The following is a 25,719-nucleotide window of genomic DNA, read 5'->3' on the forward strand; positions in this document are numbered from 1 at the left end:
CCCATCTGTAAATATCCTCGTATGATTTTGAAAATGATGACTGATATATTCCTCGCATTCGATCTGAATTTGGAGAGGATTCTCCATTTGCTGTGTGAGTAACCACAGATGAGTATCTACCACACAGTTTACAACCGACCAGGGAGCTATTGGGCACGTTTTTCGAAAGGTGATTTCCTCGAACATTGGCAGTTGTGACAGCATGTTGAAAGTACAGAAGAGAGAAGAATCCGAGAAGATCTCAGACCAAGAGTCTTCAATAACGTGGGAGCAAATGTGTTCATTGTTGGCGGCAATTTTACATCTAGCTACTGCGCATGCACGCAAGTGACGTATGTGTACCGTAATTCCCTGCACGAGTGCAAAAGTGCGTGGATGGGAGTGCTTCCCATTGCCCCACTGCATATTCTCAATTTTTTGAATTGCTTTCAGTACGTATTTTGGAGATAAGAGATATGCTTTGCAGCCATATTCGACGACGGAGCGGATAAGTGCTCTATACAACGAGAGAAGACTTGATTTTGAGGCACCCCATTGTGTGCCGCACAGCAGGCGAAGTACGTTTATACGCCTGTTGCATTTATCTACTGCCGAATCTGTGTGCTGTCTGTAAGATAGTAGTGAATCAAAGATGATTCCTAGGTATCTATATTCTTTTTTAACAGGAAGCAGACAGTTCGACACTCTCAGCTGAACCGCTGGTGTTTTACGTTTCCTGGTGAATAAAACTGCTGCTGATTTTTCGACATTTATTCTGAAACCCCACTCGTCACACCATTTAGATACTTCGCTCAGGGATTTCTGTACGTCAGATAATAGCGTGTCTGTAACCAGCCCGGATTCCCAGAGACATATATCATCTGCGAATAGGTTGATATTGGAAGTAATGTTCTCTGGCAGGTCGTTCATCATGACCGTGAAGAGTAGGGGGGAAAGCACGCTGCCCTGTGGAGTACCGTTATCTATGGAAAAAATTTGTGATAATGTTGACCCTAGTCGGATTTGCATGGTTCGTTCAGACAGGAAAGAGTCAATCCATTTAATGATATTTCCAGAAAGTCCCATTTTCACCAGTTTTGCTGACATCCCGCCGCGCCACATGCGATCGTGGGCCATCTCTAAATCCAGGAAGACGGCAACGGCAGATCGCCTATTCCACAGGGCCTTGCATACGTCGTCATGGAGTGACAAAATAGAATCTCGGGTCGATCGATTGGTGCGAAAGCCGCTCTGTGCCGGATGAAGCAATTTGTTTATTTCGAGCCACCAACGTAATCGATTACATATCATGCGTTCCATAATTTTGCAAAAGGTACTTGTGAGTGAAATCGGTCTGTACGAGGCTGGATTACTTGGTTCTTTATCGGACTTTAGAAGTGGTATCACTATCGAGTATTTCCAGCTTTTTGGGCACTTCCCTTCTAACCACAATGAATTAATACATCTTAGGATATCTTCTTTGCATTCGGTTGACAGGTTTGTGAACATGGGATAGCACAGTTTATCGTGTCCTGGAGACGAGATTTTTCTGTGTTTGAGTACCCGTATTAATTCTATAAAAGAAAAGGGAGAGTTAATATCCTAGTGATCGCCAGAATCATTAAATGCTGGGACGATTATTTCAGATCGCACGAGTTCGTGTCGACGCCTAGTCGGTTCATCGATAGTGTCCCCGCTACTTATTGAGACAAAATGTGAACCCATTGCGTCTGCCTTCATTCTGTTGTCGGTGATAACGATGCCGTTCGACTGAATGGTATGGATGCGATTCCAGGATACGTTACCGCTTACGGAGCGTATTGCTCGCCAGACCCGAGTTAGTTTGGTGTTGCTGTCACATGAAGTACAGAAATCTTGCCAATGAGATTTTTTCGCTTGCAGCACAACCTTTTTTGCTTCTGCCCGACGTCGCTTGAACTCGATAACATCTTCTGTGCAGAAGCTGCGTTTCATTTTGCAATGTGCGGCTCGTTTCAGTCTAACTGCCTTCGAGCAGTCCTTGGTCCACCATGGTATGCTCTGTTTCGCTATTGGTCTGGTTAGAGGTATGCTGTCAGATGCTGACGATATTATTGCGTCGGTGATAGCCCCCACCGTATATCGGCCGGACTCCTTAATCATTGCAAAGCTTGTGCCACTGACCTTTCGGAATTTTTCCCACTTGGCCTTGTGAAGCGACCACGATGTGAAATGACCTTCGTCTGTCGGATCGGATCTGGGCACATTTACTGTCGTTACAATAATGTAGTGGTCACTACCCAGTAGGTGGTCCAATACCGTTGTTGACATCTTGTATGCTACATCTTTCGATGCAAGGGTCAAGTCCAGTAATGATGTAGAACCAGGATTTTTGGCATCGCAATATTAAGTCTCGTCGGTTTATGGGTGTTCAACACTACCAAGTCCATTGAACTAATAGCAAAGTGAAGATGGCGCCCGTTTCCATTCATACGTTGGCTTCCCCACGTAGGATGATGTGCGTTGAAATCGACGGTATCAGTGAACATTAGGGTTGTCCATAATTTGGAAAATCTTACGAATCCTCCGTTGTAATGTCTTATTTTATAGATTATCGATAAAAAACGACACTGAGCCTGAAAGAAGCTCACAGGAAGACCGTTAAGATTTCGTGCAAAGCGTTTGAAAGTAGCTGCCGAAGAATGGGCGTGCCACCGACCATAGAACGGCGAGACGACTAGCAATCACGACACCACGGCTCTTGATTGGCTAATCGGCTATGCTTCAATGACCACGACAGCAGCAGCTTGCTGTGTAGGTGATCAAGGAGTCTGCTACCGGCGGCGATTCTGAAAGCGCATTGTATGTAGGTTGACAGATAATGACTTAGGATTGATTCAGGGTATGTTGAGGTACGAAATACATGATGAACAACAACAGCTGCTTCACAAAAACGTCTAAAGCGTGACCGCTTTATTGTTAAGGAAACCGCCGTTGCCTATATGCCTTGTTGTCAACGAGGGAAAGCATGGGCGCTTATGCAAATCGCGACGGATTCCTACTTTCAGAAAGGCTATATCATTATTGAATACAAAGATAAAGCTTAACAATGACACTACAATTTGTGCGATCTTATTGGGCTCAGGTTGCAGTACATAATTGAAGTTTTCAATACTCTAGGGATCGGCTGAATCAAACGTCACTTAGGCTTGGCACTTGTCAGATGTTTACAGCAAATTGAATTCACTTGTAAGTGTTTTCAAAGTCCCTAATGATGCCACAGAAACGATGTTTAAATGCAAGCACAGACTATGCTTGATATGATATGTACAAACTATGCTGGGTGCTATGCACTATGCAGCATTGTCTGTGCCTACTTTTACACCCCTTTTCTGCGCGACATTAAGGACTTTGCCATATCATGTCCAGCATAGTATGTGCTTACTTTTACACCTCTTTTCTGCGTCATCATCAAGGACTTTGACAACACTTGCAAGTGAATACATTTTGATGCATAACCCGCTGATTCAACCGATCCTTAGAGCTTTCAAAACTTCAACTATGCACTACAACCTGAGCCCAATAAGATCACACAAGTTGTAGTGTCACTGTTAAGTTTTATCTTTGTATTCAATAAGGATATCTTTCTGAAACTAGGAATCCGTCGCTACTTGCATAAGCGCCTATGCTTTCTCTCGTTGAAAACAAGGCATGCAGGCTACCGCGGTTCTCTTCATAATAAAGCGGTCATGCTTTAGACGTTTTTGTGAAGCAGCTGTTGTTTGTTCATCATGTATTTCGTACCTCAACATACCCTGAATCAATCCTAAATCATTATATGTCAACCTACATACAATGGGCTTTCAGAATCGCCGCCGGTAGCAGACTCCTTGATCACCTACACAGCAAGCTGCTGCTGTCGTGGTCATTGAAGCATAGCCGATTAGCCAATCAAGAGCCGTGGTTTCGTGATTGCTAGTCTTCTCGCCGTTCTATGGTCGGTGGCACGCCCATTCTACGGCAGCTACTTTCAAACGCTTTGCACGAAATCTTAACGGCCTTCGTGTGAGCTTCTTTCTGGCTCAGTGTCGTTTTTTATCAATAATCTATAGAATAAGACATTACAACTGAGAATTTGTAAGATTTTCCAAATTTTGGACAACCCTAGTGAACATTAGGGTTGTCCATAATTTGGAAAATCTCAAAAAAGATGCGTGTCCATGCCTCATTCTGTAGATTATTGATAAAAAACATCAATGAACCTGCAATAAGCTCACGGGAAAGTCGTTAACATTTGTCTAAATACGTTTGAAAGTAGCTGCCGTAGAGTGGGCGTGTTAGCGACCATAGAACGGCGAGAAGACTAGTAGTTACGAAATCACGTCTCTTGATTGGTTAATCAGCAATGCTTGAATGGTCACGACCACAGCGGCTTGCTGATTATGTGCTTATACTAGTTCGAGAAGTTCGCTAACGTCAATGATTCTGTAAGCGCATTGTACGTTGGTGATTTAATAATATGATGAGACATCTGGTCATTGAATGTTTTAGTGTTAAAACTAGATACCGATAGCTTTAGTGCAACAATAGCTTATTGCAGGCATGGCAGAGGTGAAACAGCGAATGATTGTTAACTTATAGAAGTATGTATAGATACCAGAAATAGCCTACATATCTTATATGCTTGAGATTACACCAAGTGGTCCTGTTTTCTGGGCGCAGGTAAGGCATATTAGACATCGCCGAACTGGTGCAGCATACCATGTGATATGGATTCTGGACACAATCCTGTATGCTCAGAAGATATGTGGGCCGACCAGGTAGCTTACATTGGATTTCTGAAGAAGAGTGTAACTACCACACCGCTTCAATACATCCTTTTTGTGACCATGTCTGGTTTGATTCAAGCATTAGTATAGTGATGCAGCCGTTAATGATCTAAGATTCATTAAGGACATGCTAAGCAATGCAAGCAAACTGTCTTTTTTCTGGTCCTATCAGCATAGTCTGTGCTTATCTTTAGACCTCTTTTCGCGGCATCATTGACGACTTTGACAGCACTTGCGGGTATGATCCATTATTCTGCAATAATCTGACAAGTGCCAAGCATAAATGACAGATTCATCCAGCCCTTACAGCATTCAAGACTTCAATTATATACCACGACAACAGCCTAATAAGATCAGACAAAGTAGTGTCAATGTCAAGCTTTATATTTGTATAAAATGATGGTACATCCCCTCTGAAACTAGAAATTCGTTTGTCACTTGCATAAGCGCCTTTACAATATTTTTCCGCTTGTTTTTGTGCTTTCCATCAATGAAATCAAGGCATACGGGCTACAACGGTTACCTTCACAATAAGCCATCCAGTCATGTATTTAAAGATATTGTGAAGCAGCTGTTCTTTGTTCATCATGTGTTTCGTTACTCAACATGTTCTGAATTAATCCTAAATCATTATTGGCGGACCAACCTATAATGCGCTTACAGAATCACCGCCGTTAGCCGACTCCTTGACCAGCTGATCAACAAGCCGCCAATGTTGTGATCATTGAAGCGTAGCAGATTAGCTAATCAAACGCCGTGATTTCGTGATTACTAGTCTGCTTGCCGTTCTATGGTCGCTGACACGCCCACTCTACGGCAGCTACTTTCAAACGCATTTAGACAAATGTTAACGACTTTCCCGTGAGCTTATTGCAGGTTCATTGACGTTTTTTAACTATAATCTATAGAATTAGACATGGATACGCATAAATTTTGAGATTTTCCAAATTATGGACAACCCTAGTGAACATGCCTCTATGCTTTGTTGACGATCTCGCTGCGAGTGCTCAAGCGAAGCCGCATGTTAGACGACACTTTATCTCCTAATTGCGAATATAGCTAGACTCAATTCTGTGAATAATATGTATTTATAATTTTCAGAAGGGGGCTCAAATACTGAATGCAAGAAATCTAGTGACAATGAATCATGCGAAGTACCGAGAAAAATTTCAAGTCAAATAAATCTGCTATGAAATTTTCTACTTTATGGTCATATACCAAGATCTGGGATAAATGTGGCTGGCCCCTGGATAGGCCTACGTCAATGCGCCAGAACTGCTGTTTTATAGTCATCATCAAATTTCGCGGTCATGCTAAACAAATTTTGGTTGGCCTTGCAATTGTACCTGATGTCGTAAATACTTTCGAGAATTACCTCGCAGAATTACCTTCTCGTGTGCCAAATTTGGCCTCCGTGCCACGGGTTGGCCGCACCTGATCTGTATGGTTAATATTAACAGTGATTGGGGGCATATAAAAATTATATTGAAAATTCCTTGAAAGCAAATGTTTTCATGATAGAGAAGTTGGAGTCGGAGTCGAAGTCAGGGTCATTCTCACAAACTCCGACTCCGACTCCAGTCAGTATTTTCACACGAATCCGATTCCGACTCCAGCTATCATAGTTTTCACGACTCCGACACCGACTCCATCAAGCGAAAATTACCCAGACTCCGACTCCGACTCCACCGACTCCGACTCCGATTCCACAGCCCTGGTTACGGGTGGGTAACATTAGGGTTGAGGGTTAGGGATATTAGGGTTGGAGGTGGGTTAGGGTTACAGTTGATTTATGGCAGAGAGGGGCAAACTTTTCAGCTCGCTAGACGCATTCAACATCTGAATCCATTTGCAGGCCGCACTATATTAAATTAGCATTATTAGCTAAAGCGCAATACAATGTACTTATATGGGGACCGGGGAATTACGGAGATGATATCTTTGTATATATTTGAGACAAATCAAACAATAATTTAATGATAACGTAGACGCGTCGGACATATTGACAAGATCTATCCAGCTGGTCACCCTCAATTACCAATTTGGTCAAAATTGGGATGAAAGGCGGATAGGCCGATTATTAGAAGCGGATGTAAATTTGAACCTGAGGAACGATTTTTTCACGGAAATGGTGATTGTACTTATTGTTTACCTCCAGGAAGACAATACTGACAGCATCATAGCCATGCTACCTTCAATATACGCTTCTACGATATCTAGTTTATATATACATATAAAATACTTCAACACATATCGAGAACATATCAATACCTAACACACCCGCGAAGCGTTGTCCCAAATACGGAAGCAAAGTAATAAAATTACAGGAGTTGTGAATTTTAAACCGCACTCGTGGGCACGCGTGGGCCTGCGGATCAGGATACTACGTCAGCAATAAAATATCCATCATAGTAAAAATTAAATCCTATCGTTGTCATGGGCAAATATATCAAAAAAAAATATTGCCAAGTCGCTGCAACAGTTACAGTTTACTACGCATTATATTTACTCGAGTCTTTCGCAGGTCACACAAGACGGCGTTCCGGGCCGCATGCGGCCCGCGGGCCGTAGTTTACCACCCCTGGGTGATGGTATCCCAACATTAGGGTTGTGGGTGAGGGGATATTAATTAGTGTTAGAGCACAAGTCCAACTCAGCCCAAGCTTTGTCTACAAAAGGAGTTCGTGTACAATCTCAAAATAGTTCATTGAACGCTCTCTTATTTGAGCTTTCACTTAATGCTGGTGACGTCATATTTTGTGATAGATTGTTGATATACAATGTTCTTTCAAACTCTCTACTAGTTGCTGACGATTACCCCTGTCGAGTGTCAGCCTAAAATATTCGAGGTCATTTAAGTATGAACATACTATTCGGTGAAGGTGTATTAGGATTTGGAGTGGGGGATATTAGGATTGTGTTGGTGGTGGGTTGGGATTAGGGTATCCCAAAATTAGGGTTGTGGGTGAGGGGATATTAGGGTTGAAGGTTGGTTAGGGTTACGGGTGATGGATATTGGGATTAGGGATGAGGAATACGATACTCTTAACCCTAATCTCAGGATCCCGAACCCTAATACCGTACCCCTCTAATCTTTGGATAAGCTAACTGACCTACACTGTAAAAAATAAAAACCTCGATTTACCGCGAAATGTTTGGAAGCACGGTAGCCAGACATTTCGTGGTAATCTAACATTACCGTTAGTCAATGTAAATTTAACTTACACTCGTCCGGTAATCTCACTTTACACGCCAGACTGTAATGTTACAGTCACCTCCGGTATATCCAATCTACATGTTCTCCTGTACATTTGCGAACGAGACTGTCATTTTACCGCCTACCTACCTACATTAGGGCTCTTCAAAAATGACGTTTTTTTCCAAATCGTACTGGCTACTTGATAAAATTGTTAGGTTACCTAATTTAAGCCTACACACAAAATTTGGTTCAATTCCAGCCAGTAACCGCTTTGCTACAGGAGAAGAAAGTTTCTATTTATTATATAAAAATAAATATTAAAAAAATTGTGAAAATGTTCTGTTAACCCCATGAAAGTGTTAGGCTGTCTATAGAAACGATGCTCACCAAATTTGGTTCAATTCCAACCAGTGGAAGCGGAGTTATTGCCATCGAAAAATTTGGATTTGAATAAAATAGTATTTACGGTGACCGATTCTTTGTTTATTTATTATAGCTGTGCTCCCCGTAAATACTATTTTATACAAATCAAAATTTTTCGACGGCAATAACTCCGCTTCCACTGGTTGGAATTGAACCAAATTTGGTGAGCATCGTTTCTATAGACAGCGTAAAACTTTCATGGGGTGAACAGAAAATTTTCAATTTTTTTATTATTTATTTATTGTATGATAAATAGAAGCTTTCTTCTCCTGTAGCAAAGCGCTTACTGGCTGGAATTGAACCAAATTTTGTGTGTAGGCTTGAATTAGGTAACCTAACAATTTTATCAAGTAGCCAATACCATATGAGAAAAAAAGTCATTTTTGAAGAGCCCTAACCTACATGCTGTCCCTGTTAATCAGGATTACATACCAGCTTGTAAATTCACGTACATCCATACCTATCGCAAAGCAACCCGATGCAAAAATATCGCAACATTTTCTTCACATCCCCAAAACGAAATTGGAACAAACTGTATATTCATTCATGATATCACGATGAAGTGGTTATCGATGGAAAAGAATTGCTGCTGGAGGTCTAATTCTTCTTTAGGAGACAAGCAGTAACACGAGTGGTCTCAAGAAAACGTGAATTAATTCCACCACCGGCCAAACTTCCAATTGTTTCTTTTTCTCGTTCCCATTCCTTCTGTGTAACTAGTATCTTGCAGTTCCACTAAAAAGAATTCATGCGTAAGTCGCTATAAAAGCAAAGTTCCTAACCTGGACAGTGGACATGACATTATAAAGACTAAGACAAATAGGCTACCAAAAATATAACATGTTGTGAAGTACCGGTACTGGCACATTGAGTGATGACGGCTCCGCCTTTTACATGACAAATCAGAGATTCATGACTTACTTTATCTGTGAAGCAAAAGGTTCCTAATTTAAGGTGGCGTGTGGCAAACAAATCCAGCAGTGAATGAAAAAATCTCTATGCTATGGCCCGAAAATGACATTACCAAGCCAACAGTTTCAACTCCTCCGCGGCGGAGTATGTGGTCACTATATAAGTCGACAAATATCCCAAAATAGAACAGAGAATGTGGCGAATGAAATATATCAATCATGAAATCTAAGTCATCAAGGGCTGGTGTGCAGAGTCAGATATTAACGGTAACAAATACTATGTAGTACTGTACCTTTTAAGATGCGTATTCCATTCAGCATTCCTAGGAATCTTCAACGACCGTGTCCACTTTCTTCAAGCACAACACGCTTCGCTCCACCCTTTGCTCAAATCTCACTAATGGCCAGACGACACTCGAACGATTTCGAAATAAATGGTATTCATCCGCTGACACATGACACCAATAATATTTACTGGCCACGTTGTAATGTTTGATCTAGGTCGTTTTTTCCATACAGAAACATTTATCATTACATATAGTCCCTTTTTTCATCTAATTTCGTATAAATTGATATTTATTCCATGTGTTGTTCACTACTTGCTGTACTTACTTAACCAGACGTTGCTTGTGATGTCACAGTTGTGCGTTGATTGTTTACTACGAATCTCAGAAAAAGCAGTCACCTAATGTGACCTATTACGCAGGTCGCCTTGTCCGCCATTAACAAATGGTCAGCTGAGATGGCGGTGCTGATATTTCTAGTTTCCCCGAGCAATATTATACATCCTGAACTAATTTTCTAACTTATCAGCCTTATCCGTGACAACGAATGTAACCAGCGAGACTGGCCGTACAGCCATTGCCTTAAAATATAATATGGCTACGGTGTACCACATTAGCTACGATTGTCAGTTATTTCTGGGCAATTCCCTGCACAGACAACCGATGTTCCCACCACTACCTCTTCAAATCTCTTGAAATTTGGTACACGAACAGATGAGCTAATTCTAAACAGGATGAACTTTATTTCATGAAAATTGGACTTTGGGGTCAAAAGTTACGTCACTTTGAAAATTACCAATTTTCTGCTCATTTCGGGTCTGCAATTTCAGGTTTTTTCAATGCAATATTCAAGAAATTGTAGCTAGATGTTAGACGACAGTTGGGATACGGCACTTGGATTTATTTAAAGCTTGTCTGATCGTCTATATTTCCAAGTGAAATTTAATGCCCTGTAGGTTAGGGTCAAAGGTTAAATTGAGGGGGAATTTGGTCAATGGTCTAAAATCAGTCAGGCGTTACACGATTTGGACTGCGGATTGCTCAAAAACATATTAAAATATTTTGGAAAATAGGATCTTAAATGAAAGTTTGCTTCAAGGAGACTTCGTTCATAGCTGTTTCATTTTGGTTTTTAGACCGTAAAGTGATGAAATTGAAGTTTCAAGAGTATACTTCATTTTCAGATGGAAATGCTGTAGTAGTAGTGTGTTTTCGGACATCTATTCTGGAGTATGTGTGGACATCATGTGTGGGGTGTGTTCCGACATCACGTCTTGGGTCTGTTAGGACTGTGTTGCCATTCGAACATCGTGTCTGGGGCGAGTTCGGACTGTTTTGTCCCTCGGACATCGTGTATGAGGGGGGTGTTCAGACACCATGTCTGGCGTGTGTTAGGACTGTGTTGTCACTCTGACATAGTATCTGGGATATGTTTGTGTTGCGCCAGACATGAGTCAGACCTGATATCTGCGCACTAATTTTATCCGGACATGCTCCGGAGCTGATACCTGCCCACTAAATACCCCCAGACATGGTCCGAGCCGGATATATGCGCGCTTAATGGACACAGATATGCGTCAGACGTGATACCCGCGTCCTAAACGACGCGTTTTTGCTGATGTCTGCGATAGCTGGGTATATCCACAGTAGTGGTGGCTGAGTATATCCACATTCACAGTAGAGATAGCTGAGTACATCCAAAGCTATCACTACTGTGGTTATACTCAGCTATCACTGCTGTAGATATACCCAGCTATCGCAGATATCAGCAAAAACCGCAAATATAGAGGTCATATATAGACCAAATGTCGTTTAGGACGTGGGTATCACGTCTGACGCATGTATGTGTCCATTAAACCGGCAGATATCAGGTCCAGACTATGCCTGGGGGTATTTGGTGCGCAGGTATCAGCTACGAAACATGTTCATATTAAAATAGTGGGCAGGTATCAGGTCGGAGGCGTGTTTGGCGTATCACAAACATATCCCAGACACGATGTCCGAGTAGAAAACACAGTCCGGACACACCCCGGGCATGATGTCCGAACACCTTCCAGACACGATGTCCGAATGACAACACAGTCCGAGCCCACCCCAGATATTATGGCTCGGGTGTGTTCTGACTGTTTTGCAACAAGGACATCGTATCGGGGGTGAGCTCGGACTGTGTTGTCATTCGGACATCGTGTCTGGAAGGTGTTCGGACATCATGCCTGGGGTGTGTCCGGACTGTGTTTTCTACTCGGACATCGTGTCTGGGATATGTTTGTGATACGCCAAACATGCCTCAGACCTGATACCTGCCCACTATTTTAATCTGGACATGTTTCGTAGCTGATACCTGCGCACCAAATACCCCCAGGCATAGTCCGGACCTGATATCTGCCGGTTTAATGGACACATACATGCGTCAGACGTGATACCCACGTCCTAAACGACATTTGGTCTATATATGACCTCTATATTTGCGGTTTTTGCTGATATCTGCGATAGCTGGGTATATCTACAGCAGTGATAGCTGAGTATAACCACAGTAGTGATAGCTTTGGATGTACTCAGCTATCTCTACTGTGAATGTGGATATACTCAGCCACCACTACTGTGGATATACCCAGCTATCGCAGATATCAGCAAAAACGCGTCGTTTAGGACGCGGGTATCACGTCTGACGCATATCTGTGTCCATTAAGCGCGCATATATCCGGTTCGGACCATGTCTGGGGGTATTTAGTGGGCAGGTATCAGCTCCGGAGCATGTCCGGATAAAATTAGTGCGCAGATATCAGGTCTGACTCATGTCTGGCGCAACACAAACATATCCCAGATACTATGTCAGAGTGACAACACAGTCCTAACACACGCCAGACATGGTGTCTGAACACCCCCCTCATACACGATGTCCGAGGGACAAAACAGTCCGAACTCGCCCCAGACACGATGTTCGAATGGCAACACAGTCCTAACAGACCCAAGACGTGATGTCAGAACACACCCCAGACATGATGTCCACACGCACTCCAGAATAGATGTCCGAAAACACACTACTACTACAGCATTTCCATCTGAAAATGAAGTATACTCTTGAAACTGCAATTTCATCACTTTACGGTCTAAAAACCAAAATCAAACAGCTATGAACGAAGTCTCCTTGAAGCAAACTTTCATTTAACATCCTATTTTCCAAAATATTTTAATATGTTTTTGAGCAATCCGCAGTCTAAATCGTGTAACGCCTGACTGATTTTAGACCATTGACCGAATCCCCCCTCAATTTAACCTTTGACCCTAACCTACAGGGCATTAAATTTCACTTGGAAATATAGACGATCAGACAAGCTTCAAATAAATCCAAGTGCCGTATCTCAACTGTCGTCTAACATCTAGCTACACCTTCTTTAATATTGCATTGATAAAACCTGAATTTGCAGACCCGAAATGAGCAGAAAATTGGTAATTTTCAAAGTGACGTAACTTTTGACCCCAAAGTCCAATTTTCATGAAATAAAGTTCATCCTGTTTAGAATTAGCTCATCTGTGCGTGTACCAAATTTCAAGAGATTTGAAGAGGTAGTGGTGGGAACATCGGTTGTCTGTGCAGGGAATTGCCCTTCTTGTACCCTACTAAGCTTAAATTGGTACTAGGGCCAACAATTTCGGTATGACAGACCCCAGTCTCGCAAACGAGATTCAATCAGGTCAAATCACCTCCAGAATGATATATCAGTAACATTCAGTTCTACGTATACATTGGCTGCAGCGATTTTGAAGCTAATCAATTTTGCCAATAGCCCGGTAAACTGCAGTAACGAGTAACTGTCAGTAATTTTGCGAAGAAATTCTGGTAACTTACTTTACAGCTATATTAAGGTAATATTACATATCAAAATGTAAAATTACAAGCCACGCACAGTAATTGGCTGCGACCGGTAATTCGTGGCAAAATTTACAGAGATTTCCCAGTAAATCTACCAGATTTTTTACAGTGTACTACTCTAATATCCCGTACCGACAATCCTAATCTCTAAATATCCTGACCTCAACCCTAACCCCACGAAGCTAATATGCTCAGCCCACGCATATTACCCTAATATTCCCCACCCGTCCGTAACCCTGTTATCCCGCACCCACAGCACCAATCCCAACTTGAAAAACAATGTATTTTACCGTTTATAAATTTTGACATATTCATGGGAAACAGAATATCTTGGTGTCACGGTGAACACTGGTTGGTCGGAAATGGTAAGACCATAGTGTCCTAAATGGTGTGGACACACCGAGATTGAATGGCTCACTGCATTTGGGTAACGTAATACTTTCAATTTGGTCAAAGGAAATTTTGCGGCCATTTTTGCACGACTTGCCGAGCGCTACAAAAAACAATAAAAGACACGTTTTAAACAAAGGCCTTGTTTCAAACATGTTTGCTTTAAATTAATTTTTGTTCCAAATGCAGCCCTAACTTGGTTCCATGGCCGGGTAACACGCCGCGGATACTTTTTCTGAGGTTTGCATTAGGGCAATGGCTCCTAACCTATTTTTCTCCAGCGCCCCCTTGACTGGGTCTGGCGCCCCCCTATTTTAAGGACTCTAGTAAAAGAAAACAATGGGTATACGGTCGAAGTCCCGTTTCAGGTTGGGACTTCACTATTAGACCACTCGACTAATAACGGTAAAATTGTATGCGGTATTTTCGGGACCAAATCCCGGTTATTATAACAACCATCGGGAAAGGCCTACGGGCTCATAGCAATTGGTTCGAGATCGATGTACACATCCCGAATTCTCCCTTGCAATTGGCAATATGGGGAAGGTAATTGTATTGAGTTTTGTTTTATTGCTTTGTGTGACTATACTAAATCAACTGAGAATGTGGTAGAGATTTTCTCACTTTAAATTTAGTACTGCACCAAGCTTATAACTTTATTATGAATGGGGGTAACAACACTAAGCAGTATCATCCATTATAATACAATGTAGAAATATTCTGACGATTTAATTTTGTAGCTCTACAATACAAGTATATTTAGGTAATCAGTTTGACCAAAAAGCTGCAAAACATCTTTAATGAACACAGGGCATCACTCGCAAAAGTTGTACAGTATAGTGCCTTTTCGATTTCGACACGCAGTGGGCTGTATAGGATACAATACCTAGTTCAAGGGCGGGCAACTTCTCTTGTCGGCGGGCGGAATATAGGAAAATTAGGTACTTGGCGGGCCGGAATGCTGTATCGATACATGATTCGCCCATTTATCCACATATACAAGGAATATATCGCATTTAATGAATGTATTTTACCGACAACAATGTCACTTCAAAGCCATTTCTTGCCGACGGTGACGAAGACAATGTGGATTTGAGAATAGCATTGCCATACAGGCGCCACCATGTCTGATTCTATCTGATCAATCAACACACGGTGCAATCCTTAATTAGGATTTCAAGGCGTTCGATAAGCCCGGTACCCCAAATTTACCAAGATATCAATTGATTAGGGTTGAGTAGGTGACGAGATAGCGTCGTTGTTCAATTGTGTGGTCTAGTTAAGCTCGATATTGGATTCATGCGGCCCTCGTCCTCTACGAAATTTGAAAAGTGGCCCGCGACCCGTTTTGAGTTGACGACCCCTGGCAGAAGCGGTGTCTTTCAAAAGCCTAGAAGGGTGCCGTGCTACAAGTCGGCGGTTACGGAATCAAAAATAAGAAATACCAGCCTGGTGTAAATGACCATAGTAGTCGACAAACACCATGATTACCACAGACGACATTAAGGTTGAGTATATCGTAAAATCCGATAACGCAAGTCTTCTCGCTTCGACGAACTTACGCGTAAGCTCCACTCTCGCACGCTGCGCATACACGTATATAATAGCATACAGTCACTAAAATTTGACGTATAAGCAAGTAGTGGGAAATCTCGGCAGACTGGGGCCGCGGGCCACATTATCATGTAAGACGGAAAACTGTCCACGGGCCGGACAAAATCCCTTCGCGGGCCGTATGATGCCCGCCCCTGACCTAGCTGATAACATTTTGTGGAAAGTAACCCGTTCTATCAGCATAAGTATCAGTTTATTAATTTCATCATTTCAAAACACCACATAACTGCGATACAATGAAAATATCGGAAGGTGTCGAAGCGACTTGTTGTATCTTGCGTGACGGAAGTGTTTTACGGGGAATTGGAAATCCAAAAGTAGGCCTACGTCAAATTCATTTTACATGAATTAAAATAACCCACTGCATTCAAGGAAACATCGCCGCGATGAGCGCAACGAAAAAGATTGTGATTCGACAGATTTTATCAAATGTTAGTTTACAATGAGAACTCAGGGATATATTGAACTATTGATCTACTTATCTACCATACATTCATATGTCCTCACTATATACCAGAGGTCTCAAACTCAAATGCGCTCGCGGGCCAATTTCCGAGTTTTGATGACGCCGCGGGCCGCAGCATCAATAATAGGGATATTCAGTGTATCATTTCCAAGTAGGCCTTATTTGACGGGGACATTGCAGACAGGCATTCCACAAACATTGAGGAAATGTAATTTACTATTGTACTATTCACGCTTGACACGCAAAAAAATCACATTTTGAAATATTTGAATAACATTGTTTTTGTGCCGGGCATGTTTTTTTTAAATTAATTAGTTATAGATATGATGCGAGAGGATGCATCATGGCCTCGTAAAACTGTCGGGTTATAATTTGCAGCTATAGCGGACCTTTGACGAGCCACAACTTTACGCAGAATATTTGAAAATCTACTGAAGATTGATCTGATATCAGAGCATTTGAGCGGTGTAGCCTAATTCTGGTGTTGATATAGTCGTGATAAGTATAGGCTGTTGTTACTGTCATTGCCAAAGTCAAATTAAATCATCGCTAGATTTTGCCTTCAATTATTCTTGAAACATATCAATAACAACTTGAATATAATCATTATTGAGCCATAGTAAAAGCATTGTTTCTTAACCTTAGCGATCGTACCCGTTGTGCTTCCAATAAGATTTCTCGTAACCCCTGTCCATTTTCAACACAATTACTGATGGTACCTATATTGAAATCAGAAAACCCATTCACATAAAATCACGCCTAGAGTGAAGATTATTTTCCAGTTGAATAAATTGGCCAGTAAAATATTCCCCAGAATATAGGCCCAATTCCACAATGAATCTCGTACACCCTGATGTGGTGCTTTGTATCCCAATGGGGCCTGTGGACCCTGGGAACACATGGAATAGAAATATCCAATCGGCGAAGAATTCATTGGTGTTACAGCTGTAGAGCGTACTACTACCTTACTCGCCACCGATAATAACATGAATAAAGAGAGCAAACAACACCCAGCATGTAACCAACTATACGTCACGTGGGGGGGCACAGAATACCAATGGTTGCCATACTTACCTGATTAGATAGCTATATACCCTACGCAACCCAAGCTACGACCTTTTATTATATTACTATTGCCCATGAAAGTTTCATGGATTGTTGCGTCCGTAGGATTACCAAGTCACCGTTCCGAGTCGCAAGTCCATCTCTGATTTTAACGTTTGACCCGACTCAACTCGAGTCATTTTTATTTAATCACCCAGTCAATCCGAAATCGAGTTATTTTACGAGAAGTTCACACCTAACCAAATCACAATTTTCCGTCACGAATCATCAACGGGTCAAGTTTTACCATCATGAACTAGAAATGTGACGTAATAGCTGATCTTTTGCCGCATGGAGCTTTGAAAAGTGATGTGATAGGGACGTTTGTTGAGATTTCAGCGATTTTTCTAGTAGTTCCAGCGTGAACTTTAGGTTCATATATTTAAAAAAGATATATGGCACTAGCATATATTGTTGAACACTTGAAAATACAAAATGCCGTCGCGGGCCGCACAAAATGCTCCCGCGGGCCTCATGCGGCCCGCGTGTTTGAGACCTCTGCTATATACCATCTACTGCGAGGCCAATTTTCTGCATGGCGGTCATCCCATTATTTTCCTCACATGATGACACAATATTTAATGATTCTGTTCGAGCATATTTCGGGAAAATCAGCCGTATGTACGCCGATTGCTGTTTATTTATTTAAGAGACGGACACATTCAACCAGGGGATTCTAGATTTTCGTGTAGAATTTACCAATCTAAAGTTGGTGTATTAGGCACTTCTAATGCATAATCGGAGTGCATCTCTACGTATTCAGAAATCGGAAATCTGACGGAACAGCTGCTCGCTACAGATGAGAATACAACCGAGGGTGAGGAGGTCTACTTTACGTTTAAATTGAATACATGTTACCGCACTTCATATCTAATACGTGAGGCTATAGATTCATAGAATATATATCAATGGCGTTCACCTAACGATTCGTAATATAAATAATATATTAATTTATAGAGAGTTGGTACAGCTCCGTGGGTAGAGCACGATCACGTCACGATCAATCAAGCACCATACGACTGACGGACAAAATTCAATATAGTGTCGTTATCAAGCGCGGGGTAAATGGGTGAGGTTGCGATAGGACGGGCGTCCGGTATAAAACGTTGGTCAAACCACCCACTCTGCCAACCCTTCTGAAAAGGACAGACGACGTATAATTGAAAGAAGGGATATATTATTGGATAGTATGCAGACTTCAATAATTCATTGTTTTAGAGTTTGATAGACTTGAGACGAAATTGTAGAATATGCAGAATTCATACTCAAATCGTGAGTTTTCCCATGATTGACATAAGCATAAGGTCACATATGGACCTGCTGGCGATTTTTAAATCGTTTATACATATCTGAAAATATTATTAAGCATATTGTCCCCATACAGATTGGCGAAATCCTATACATTGCGCTTCGTCCTACCATAGAAGCTGGAATGTCTCATTACAATCTATATAAATACTTCGACTGCTTTTATCGCAATCATACTATTCAGACTCCGTTGCAAACTGTATGCGTGTCTACTTTTACAGATGCTGTACAGTTGCTGGCACAGATACGGGATTGGAACATGACATATTTGAGACGTAAAATATTTCACATTACGATGTCTTATCACTAGGGCGGTTTTTTTTGACATGTCAAAATTTGTCAAAATTTTGTTAAAATTGTTGCGTTAGGTCAAAATTTGTCAAAATTTTCATAAAATTAAAAGTTTTTTGACGTCTGCATTTCGTTTGTATCGTAGATTTTGCTTTGTCGGTGAACTTATCATTTGATATTTTACAGCTTGTAGCCGATTTTATAGGCCTACCGTTGTAAACGGCTAATTGTCTGCTCATTGTGAATCATAAACGGTCAAATAGAACAAATAGGTAAACATGGTGTTATGGTCAACGTACCGCAATATCCTAACTGAAGAAAGACTTCTTGCGCATTGCATCATTTTTATATTAAGAAGCGCTTGATGAAAAATTGTGATGTAGACAACATTGTCAGAATGAAGCGACACGGTGTGTCACCAGCAGTGTACGCACAACTTGAGTGTTGTCAGCTAACAACTGCTGCTGTTGAACGTCCTTGGCAAGCTTCTTAGTAAGGACATGCACTTTCTACCCAAGAATGTAGGAAAGTATCTCTCGTTGTACTACAAAATTTTTTAATTTTTTCTGCCATAATACATATTGTAGCTACTGGAATTCTTCATAAGTCCAGATTTCGTTAAAATATTACTTTTTCCGTGTAAAATGTTGCATGTTTCTAAGCCAAAAACGTTTTTTCATGCCAAACTACTTCGTTAGCTCAGTCAGTTCCAACCAGAAATGAAGATAAGTGGTACAATTTTAACATTATATGGGAAAACACCTAATTTGCATACGTTAAGTCAAAATTTGGTCAAAATTCATTTTGTTTAGGTCGGAAAAAGTCAAAATCTAAATTTTTTAGGTCAAAATTTTCCTTTTTTCAGGTCAAAAAAAACCGCCCTACTTATCACTTTTATGAAATGCATCATATTTGCAGACATAGATGATTTACAAGACGATATTGCCGAGTGTCGTAATCTCCAACTGAACGGTATGTCGTAGCTGCTATATTATTTCACAAACTAGTCGCCCCGCTGCTACAGGAGCCCAAATGTGTACTTCAATTCATTTGCGGATTATAATTCCAGTCATTTCTCTTTGTTTGAAATTCCTACCCATTTCATATGTGTCTAAAACGCTTAGGGGTTAAGCCATTGCGATATAACGTTAACTTTACTTCTAGAAACCAGAAAACGCGAGGAAAGTTTACACTCAATCTGCCAAAGTATCAAAAACCGTGAGCTTTTATCGAGAGGTGTTTGGTCACATACTTTTCCTATAAATCTAGTACGTTCCATACCACAGAGACCGCGAGTTTTGAATCTTGGCTAACAACGTCGAACGATACATATTATTCAAGTGGGTGCGCTTTTTCGATTATCATACATCATTATTACGACATTCAGCATCATCGATGCAGATAATGCGAGATGCGTGCAATATAGATAATGACGTTTTAATTTTACAGAGTTCCAATTCGTTTCGAGGCAAATCGAAGAGTTACAGAATGCCGACTTCGCTAGTATGTGATAAATTGAGAGCTTCTTCATTACGCCATGAGCAAATGAGAACTAATACATGACGTTGTACAATAGCTCCTTGACAATTGTAATTGAAAATATCGGGCCAACATAGTCCCTTTGACGAAAAGCATTTTTACGGGATGCGGTCCTCATCATCAGAACATCCATTCCATTCCAGTTACGTATAGCTAGGTAGCTACGTGTTATATCTGTTGAAGCGACTGCGATGTCGTATACGTTGACCATGTACAAGTCGGCCCAAGGAACATGCTACGTGGTTTTTCGAACGTATATTTAAACAATTAGGACGTATATATAAGACATTTGAAATTTCTTTGAAGTGGCATTAGAAAAATTTGTATTGCAGTTGTATTTATGACATGTTCTAAAACAACGGGTTCTAAAACACCTCTTTTTTTAAATGCAACCCTAAATATACTTGATCCTATTTGCATGCCCATTTCGCAACTTCCCTGAGTCAAAGGGAGTTCACAATTCATTATTGAATTGACTGCCTAGAGCAGGGGTGTCAAACTCAAATTCCGTCGCGGGCCGGATTCAAACCATCAAATGGCACGCTGCATCGCCGCACCAGTCAGCTGATTCCAAAATGTTACCTCATGTCCCTGCTTGTCACTTGAATACTTATCAAGCATAAATAAACATTAAACAATATTACATCGTATCACGGACCATAGGGGCTTTATTCGCGATAAATGGAATTGGTAAAATTACGATGGTTGGCCGGTTGCATACATTCAGGCATCGCTAAAACAGTGGCAGTAACGTAGATAAAAGTCGGCATATTTCTATGCTGCCTTTTCTTTAGTCGCAATTTTGCGTTAGCCACGTGTACGCGCTGTGAGGAGTATACAAGAGATTCAACTGTAAACGCGGACGTTGGAATTTGTTTCATTATTATTATATCGCGATTCGGATTTCTCTGGATAATGCGGACCTTTTTGAGTTGGAAGTGACACGGCGGTGCGACCACAGATATTTGAATGATATTTTTGCGTGATTAATATATTCTCTGTGTAAACTAGGGTTACCATATTAACCATACGTCCTCTTTTAAGCGGATTTGTCATCTTTTTTCTTTAACTTTTTTGAAAGTGTCCTCGCAGGACGCCATAATGTCCTCTTTTTCGGTAATCTGTCCTCTCTTTTGAAAATTTTCTGGATTCTACTGTAAGCCTGAAAATTTTGATAAAGTGTCCTATTTTCATATTTCCGAAATATGTTAACCCTATAATGTAAACTGCATATAACGGTTCAACGTTGGCGCTTTCGCCTAAGTGAATAACTATTATTGTTCCATTTTTCCATCACTACTGAACTCAATATGCACTTTTTGTCTTCTCGAATTGGGTGTAAATGTGATCAACTTGTTCCTGGTGGAAACTAGAACTAGAGTGAAACCACAACACCAGAGTCGGGTGGTGATAATGTGGCCTATGAAAATACTCAACATTTGCAAACTTGACGGATTATCTATTTAAAATGTTTCCATCAAAACCTCTCAACATTTGTTACGAATTGGCATGTGAAATCGTCTGGCGGGCCGTATGTTTGACACCCCTGAACTAGAGAAATTCCTGATTCGTGTTCGGAAATGCAAATGAGGTATTGTAAGTAAAAACTTCGTACTTCGACAACGCGAGGAACTATTTATTCTGCTGACAGTAATTTGAATACATGGTCAACGTGAATTCCACCTCAGGAATGCTTACGCTTTGCTAATAATGATTTCGACCTGTACATTACTTTGCATTACAGAAACAGCGGACATGGATGAAGGTCTGCTCGCGATTAAATCGCTATGTTTGAATCGTACGTATTGCACATTTGCCAACGACAAAGCAATATTGTCAAGTTACTATTGTTTCAGGTACTGACGCTGTGGCTTCTGAGGTCGAGCAACTGAAGCAAGTTGACTCGGAAAGTATATTAGTCTATATATTTCTGCAAATTTACCGCAACTATAAATCTATAAATCCCCACAGATTTCGTGTTGTTGGAAAATGAAATTGAGGAAAGAAGAACTGGCGAATCGAACCGTACGTATATAAGGGAGATGAGTGACCGATGGACTGAATATACAAAATTAAACCTACCGCCCAACCAACCATGTACCCGCCCGCCGAATAAGCCACTGGTTTTGGTTACTCGACACTGGGAAGCAAGCGTTACTATGTCCTGAACATTACAGGAATCCCCGCCGTCTCAAAATATTTATATGCCATTGTAAATTGATGGTTCTCGGACTTGTTTAACATAAGTGTATATGAATAAGCCCAGAAGAAGTACGCAGAACCGTACGCACGCCCTCGACGAAAGCGCGAGGAGCTGAAACTAATCCAGCGTGACACACCGCATGTTGCAAAGCAAAGAAAGCACTTACCTGGCCATCCTCATCCTATGCAGTGCCAAGTCGAAATCATGGCGGCCATCGTATTATTTCAATTACATACTGTCGCAATATATTATATCTGATTGAAAATGTTTCTACAAAATCAGCCGTATTATTAATTTCAGAGACGGCCAACATAAACAAGAGAATGTTAGATATCCGAGCTGAATTTAGCAATCGTAAGTTAGTGTTTCCAGCACTTCCGATGCATATCCTAATGGCATCTTGATGTATTCAGAACTTGGAAATCTCACCGAACAACTGTTCGAGTCAGAAAATGATACAGCAGAAGGTATAAGGAGGTCTATCTTCCAAATCAGAGAAAAGTAATTAGAGAAAAATGCGGATATTATACGGGCCTACTACACTGTTTTCAGAGATCGAAAGACTTGATAGAAGATTGGCACACATCCAAAATTCGTACTCAAATCGTGAGTTCTGATTTGCGACGATTAGTAGCCTATAATATTGGACATGGACCTGCCTATTTAAAAAATTGGTTACACTGCAACGGCGGTGCGACCACAGATACTTGAATGATATTTTTGCGTGATTAATATATTCTCTGTGTAAACTAGGGTTACCATATTAACCATACGTCCTCCTTTATACGGATTTGTCCTCTTTTTTTAACTTTTTTGAAAGTGTCCTAGAAGGACGCCAAAATGTCTTCTTTTTCGATAATTTGTCCTCTCTTTTGAAAACGTTGGTTAAATATAGGTTAGAAATCGACTGAGATATAGGAAATGAGTACTTAAGTAACGTTCCGGTGGGTATTCCGGGAGTTTACCTTTTTTTGTCAACCAACGGATTATTCAACAACTTTGTTTTAGTTAACCAACCATAAAGTAAAATATTACCATTTTCTGGATTCTACTGTAAGCCTGAAAATTTTGATAAAGTGTCCTATTTTCATATTTACGAAATATGTTAACCCTATAATGCAAACTGCATATAACGGTTCCACGTAGGCGCTTTCGCCTAAGTGGATAACTATTATTGTCCATTTTTCCATCACCACGGAACTCAATATGCACTTTTTGTCTTCTCGAATTGGGGGTCAATGTGATCAACTTGTTCCTGGTGGTAACTAGTACTAGAGTGACACCACTACACCAGAGTCGGGTGGTGATAATGTGGCCTATGAACATACTCAACATTTGCAAACTTGACGGATTATTTATTTAAAGTGTTTCCATCAAAACCTCTCAACATTTGTTACGAATTGGCATGTGTAATCGTCTGTATGTTTGACACCCCTGACCTAGAGAAATTCCTGATTCGTGTTCGGAAATGCATATGCGGTATTGTTAGTAACAACTTCGTACTTCGACAACGCGAGTAGCTATTTATTCTGCTGACAGTAATTTGAATAGGCCTACATGGTCAACGTGAATTCCACCTCAGGAATGCTTACGCTTTGCTAATAATGATTTCGACCTGTACATTACTTTGCATTACAGAAACAGCGGACATGGATGAAGGTCTGCTCGCGATTAAATCGCTATGTTTGAATCGTACGTATTGCACATTTGCCAACGACAAAGCAATATTGTCAAGTTACTATTGTTTCAGGTACTGACGCTGTGGCTTCTGAGGTCGAGCAACTGAAGCGAGTTGACTCGGAAAGTATATTAGTCTATATATTTCTGCAGATTTACCGCAACTATAAATCTATAAATCCCCACAGATTTCGTGTTGTTGGAAAATGAAATTGAGGAAAGAAGAACTGGCGAATCGAACCGTACGTATATAAGGGAGATGAGTGACCGATGGACTGAATATACAAAATTAAACCTACCGCCCAACCAACCATGTACCCGCCCGCCGAATAAGCCACTGGTTTTGGTTACTCGACACTGGGAAGCAAGCGTTACTATGTCCTGAACATTACAGGAATCCCCGCTGTCTCAAAATATTTATATGCCGTTGTAAATTGATGGTTCTCGGACTTGTTTAACATAAGTGTATATGAATAAGCCCAGAAGAAGTACGCAGAACCGTACGCACGCCCTCGACGAAAGCGCGAGGAACTGAAACTAATCCAGCGTGACACACCGCATGTTGCAAAGCAAAGAACGCACTTACCAGGCAATCCTCATCCTATGCAGTGCCAAGTCGAAATCATGGCGGCCATCGTATTATTTCAATTACATACTGTCGCAATATATCATATCTGATTGAAAATGTTTCTACAAAATCAGCCGTATTATTAATTTCAGAGACGGCCAACATAAACAAGAGAATGTTAGATATCCGAGCTGAATTTACCAATCGTAAGTTAGTGTTTCCAGCACTTCCGATGCATATCCTAATGGCATCTTGATGTATTCAGAACTTGGAAATCTCACCGAACAACTGTTCGAGTCAGAAAATGATACAGCAGAAGGTATAAGGAGGTCTATCTTCCAAATCAGAGAAAAGTAATTAGAGAAAAATGCGGATATTATACGGGCCTACTACACTGTTTTCAGAGATCGAAAGACTTGATAGAAGATTGGCACACATCCAAAATTCGTACTCAAATCGTGAGTTCTGATTTGCGACGATTAGTAGCCTATAATATTGGACATGGACCTGCCTATTTAAAAAATTGGTTACACTGCAACGGCGGTGCGACCACAGATACTTGAATGATATTTTTGCGTGATTAATATATTCTCTGTGTAAACTAGGGTTACCATATTAACCATACGTCCTCCTTTATACGGATTTGTCCTCTTTTTTTAACTTTTTTGAAAGTGTCCTAGAAGGACGCCAAAATGTCTTCTTTTTCGATAATTTGTCCTCTCTTTTGAAAACGTTGGTTAAATATAGGTTAGAAATCGACTGAGATATAGGAAATGAGTACTTAAGTAACGTTCCGGTGGGTATTCCGGGAGTTTACCTTTTTTTGTCAACCAACGGATTATTCAACAACTTTGTTTTAGTTAACCAACCATAAAGTAAAATATTACCATTTTCTGGATTCTACTGTAAGCCTGAAAATTTTGATAAAGTGTCCTATTTTCATATTTACGAAATATGTTAACCCTATAATGCAAACTGCATATAACGGTTCCACGTAGGCGCTTTCGCCTAAGTGGATAACTATTATTGTCCATTTTTCCATCACCACGGAACTCAATATGCACTTTTTGTCTTCTCGAAT

At 40.8% G+C, this 25,719-nt stretch overlaps 1 protein-coding gene and 1 long non-coding RNA gene across 45 annotated transcripts in view; one reads left to right on the plus strand and one right to left on the minus strand.

Moving 5' to 3' along the window:
* The window catches only part of LOC145437426 (uncharacterized), a 134,546-nt gene extending 124,310 nt beyond the window's left edge, over positions 1-10,236 (minus strand). Inside the window, exons 1-3 of the long non-coding RNA XR_013914661.1 lie at positions 9,614-10,236; positions 8,808-9,144; positions 7,901-8,133 (exon numbers count right to left, since the gene is read on the minus strand). This is a non-coding gene — a long non-coding RNA (uncharacterized LOC145437426). The remainder of the gene's footprint in view (positions 1-7,900; positions 8,134-8,807; positions 9,145-9,613) is intronic.
* Positions 1-25,719, plus strand: part of LOC145437410 (uncharacterized) — a 183,328-nt gene that overhangs the window by 39,218 nt on the left and 118,391 nt on the right. For 22 of the 44 annotated variants that reach the window (XM_080314668.1, XM_080314660.1, XM_080314622.1 and 19 more), the window contains 10 exons: positions 22,162-22,215; positions 22,694-22,747; positions 22,807-22,860; positions 22,946-22,999; positions 24,032-24,085; positions 24,144-24,197; positions 24,259-24,312; positions 24,791-24,844; positions 24,904-24,957; positions 25,043-25,096. In XM_080314668.1, coding sequence (XP_080170794.1) covers positions 22,162-22,215; positions 22,694-22,747; positions 22,807-22,860; positions 22,946-22,999; positions 24,032-24,085; positions 24,144-24,197; positions 24,259-24,312; positions 24,791-24,844; positions 24,904-24,957; positions 25,043-25,096 — 540 coding nt within the window. Of the gene's footprint in view, positions 1-17,815; positions 17,870-18,581; positions 18,636-19,569; positions 19,624-19,815; positions 19,870-19,937; positions 19,992-20,100; positions 20,155-21,934; positions 21,989-22,046; positions 22,101-22,161; positions 22,216-22,693; positions 22,748-22,806; positions 22,861-22,945; positions 23,000-24,031; positions 24,086-24,143; positions 24,198-24,258; positions 24,313-24,790; positions 24,845-24,903; positions 24,958-25,042; positions 25,097-25,719 lie in introns of all 44 variants that reach the window. The other 22 variants (XM_080314636.1, XM_080314650.1, XM_080314655.1 and 19 more) reach the window with 18 other exon arrangements.

The sequence above is a fragment of the Botryllus schlosseri genome, chromosome 4 (assembly GCF_051294905.1).
Source record: "Botryllus schlosseri isolate E-star chromosome 4, Bs_hap1, whole genome shotgun sequence".
Lineage (NCBI taxonomy): Eukaryota > Metazoa > Chordata > Ascidiacea > Stolidobranchia > Styelidae > Botryllus > Botryllus schlosseri.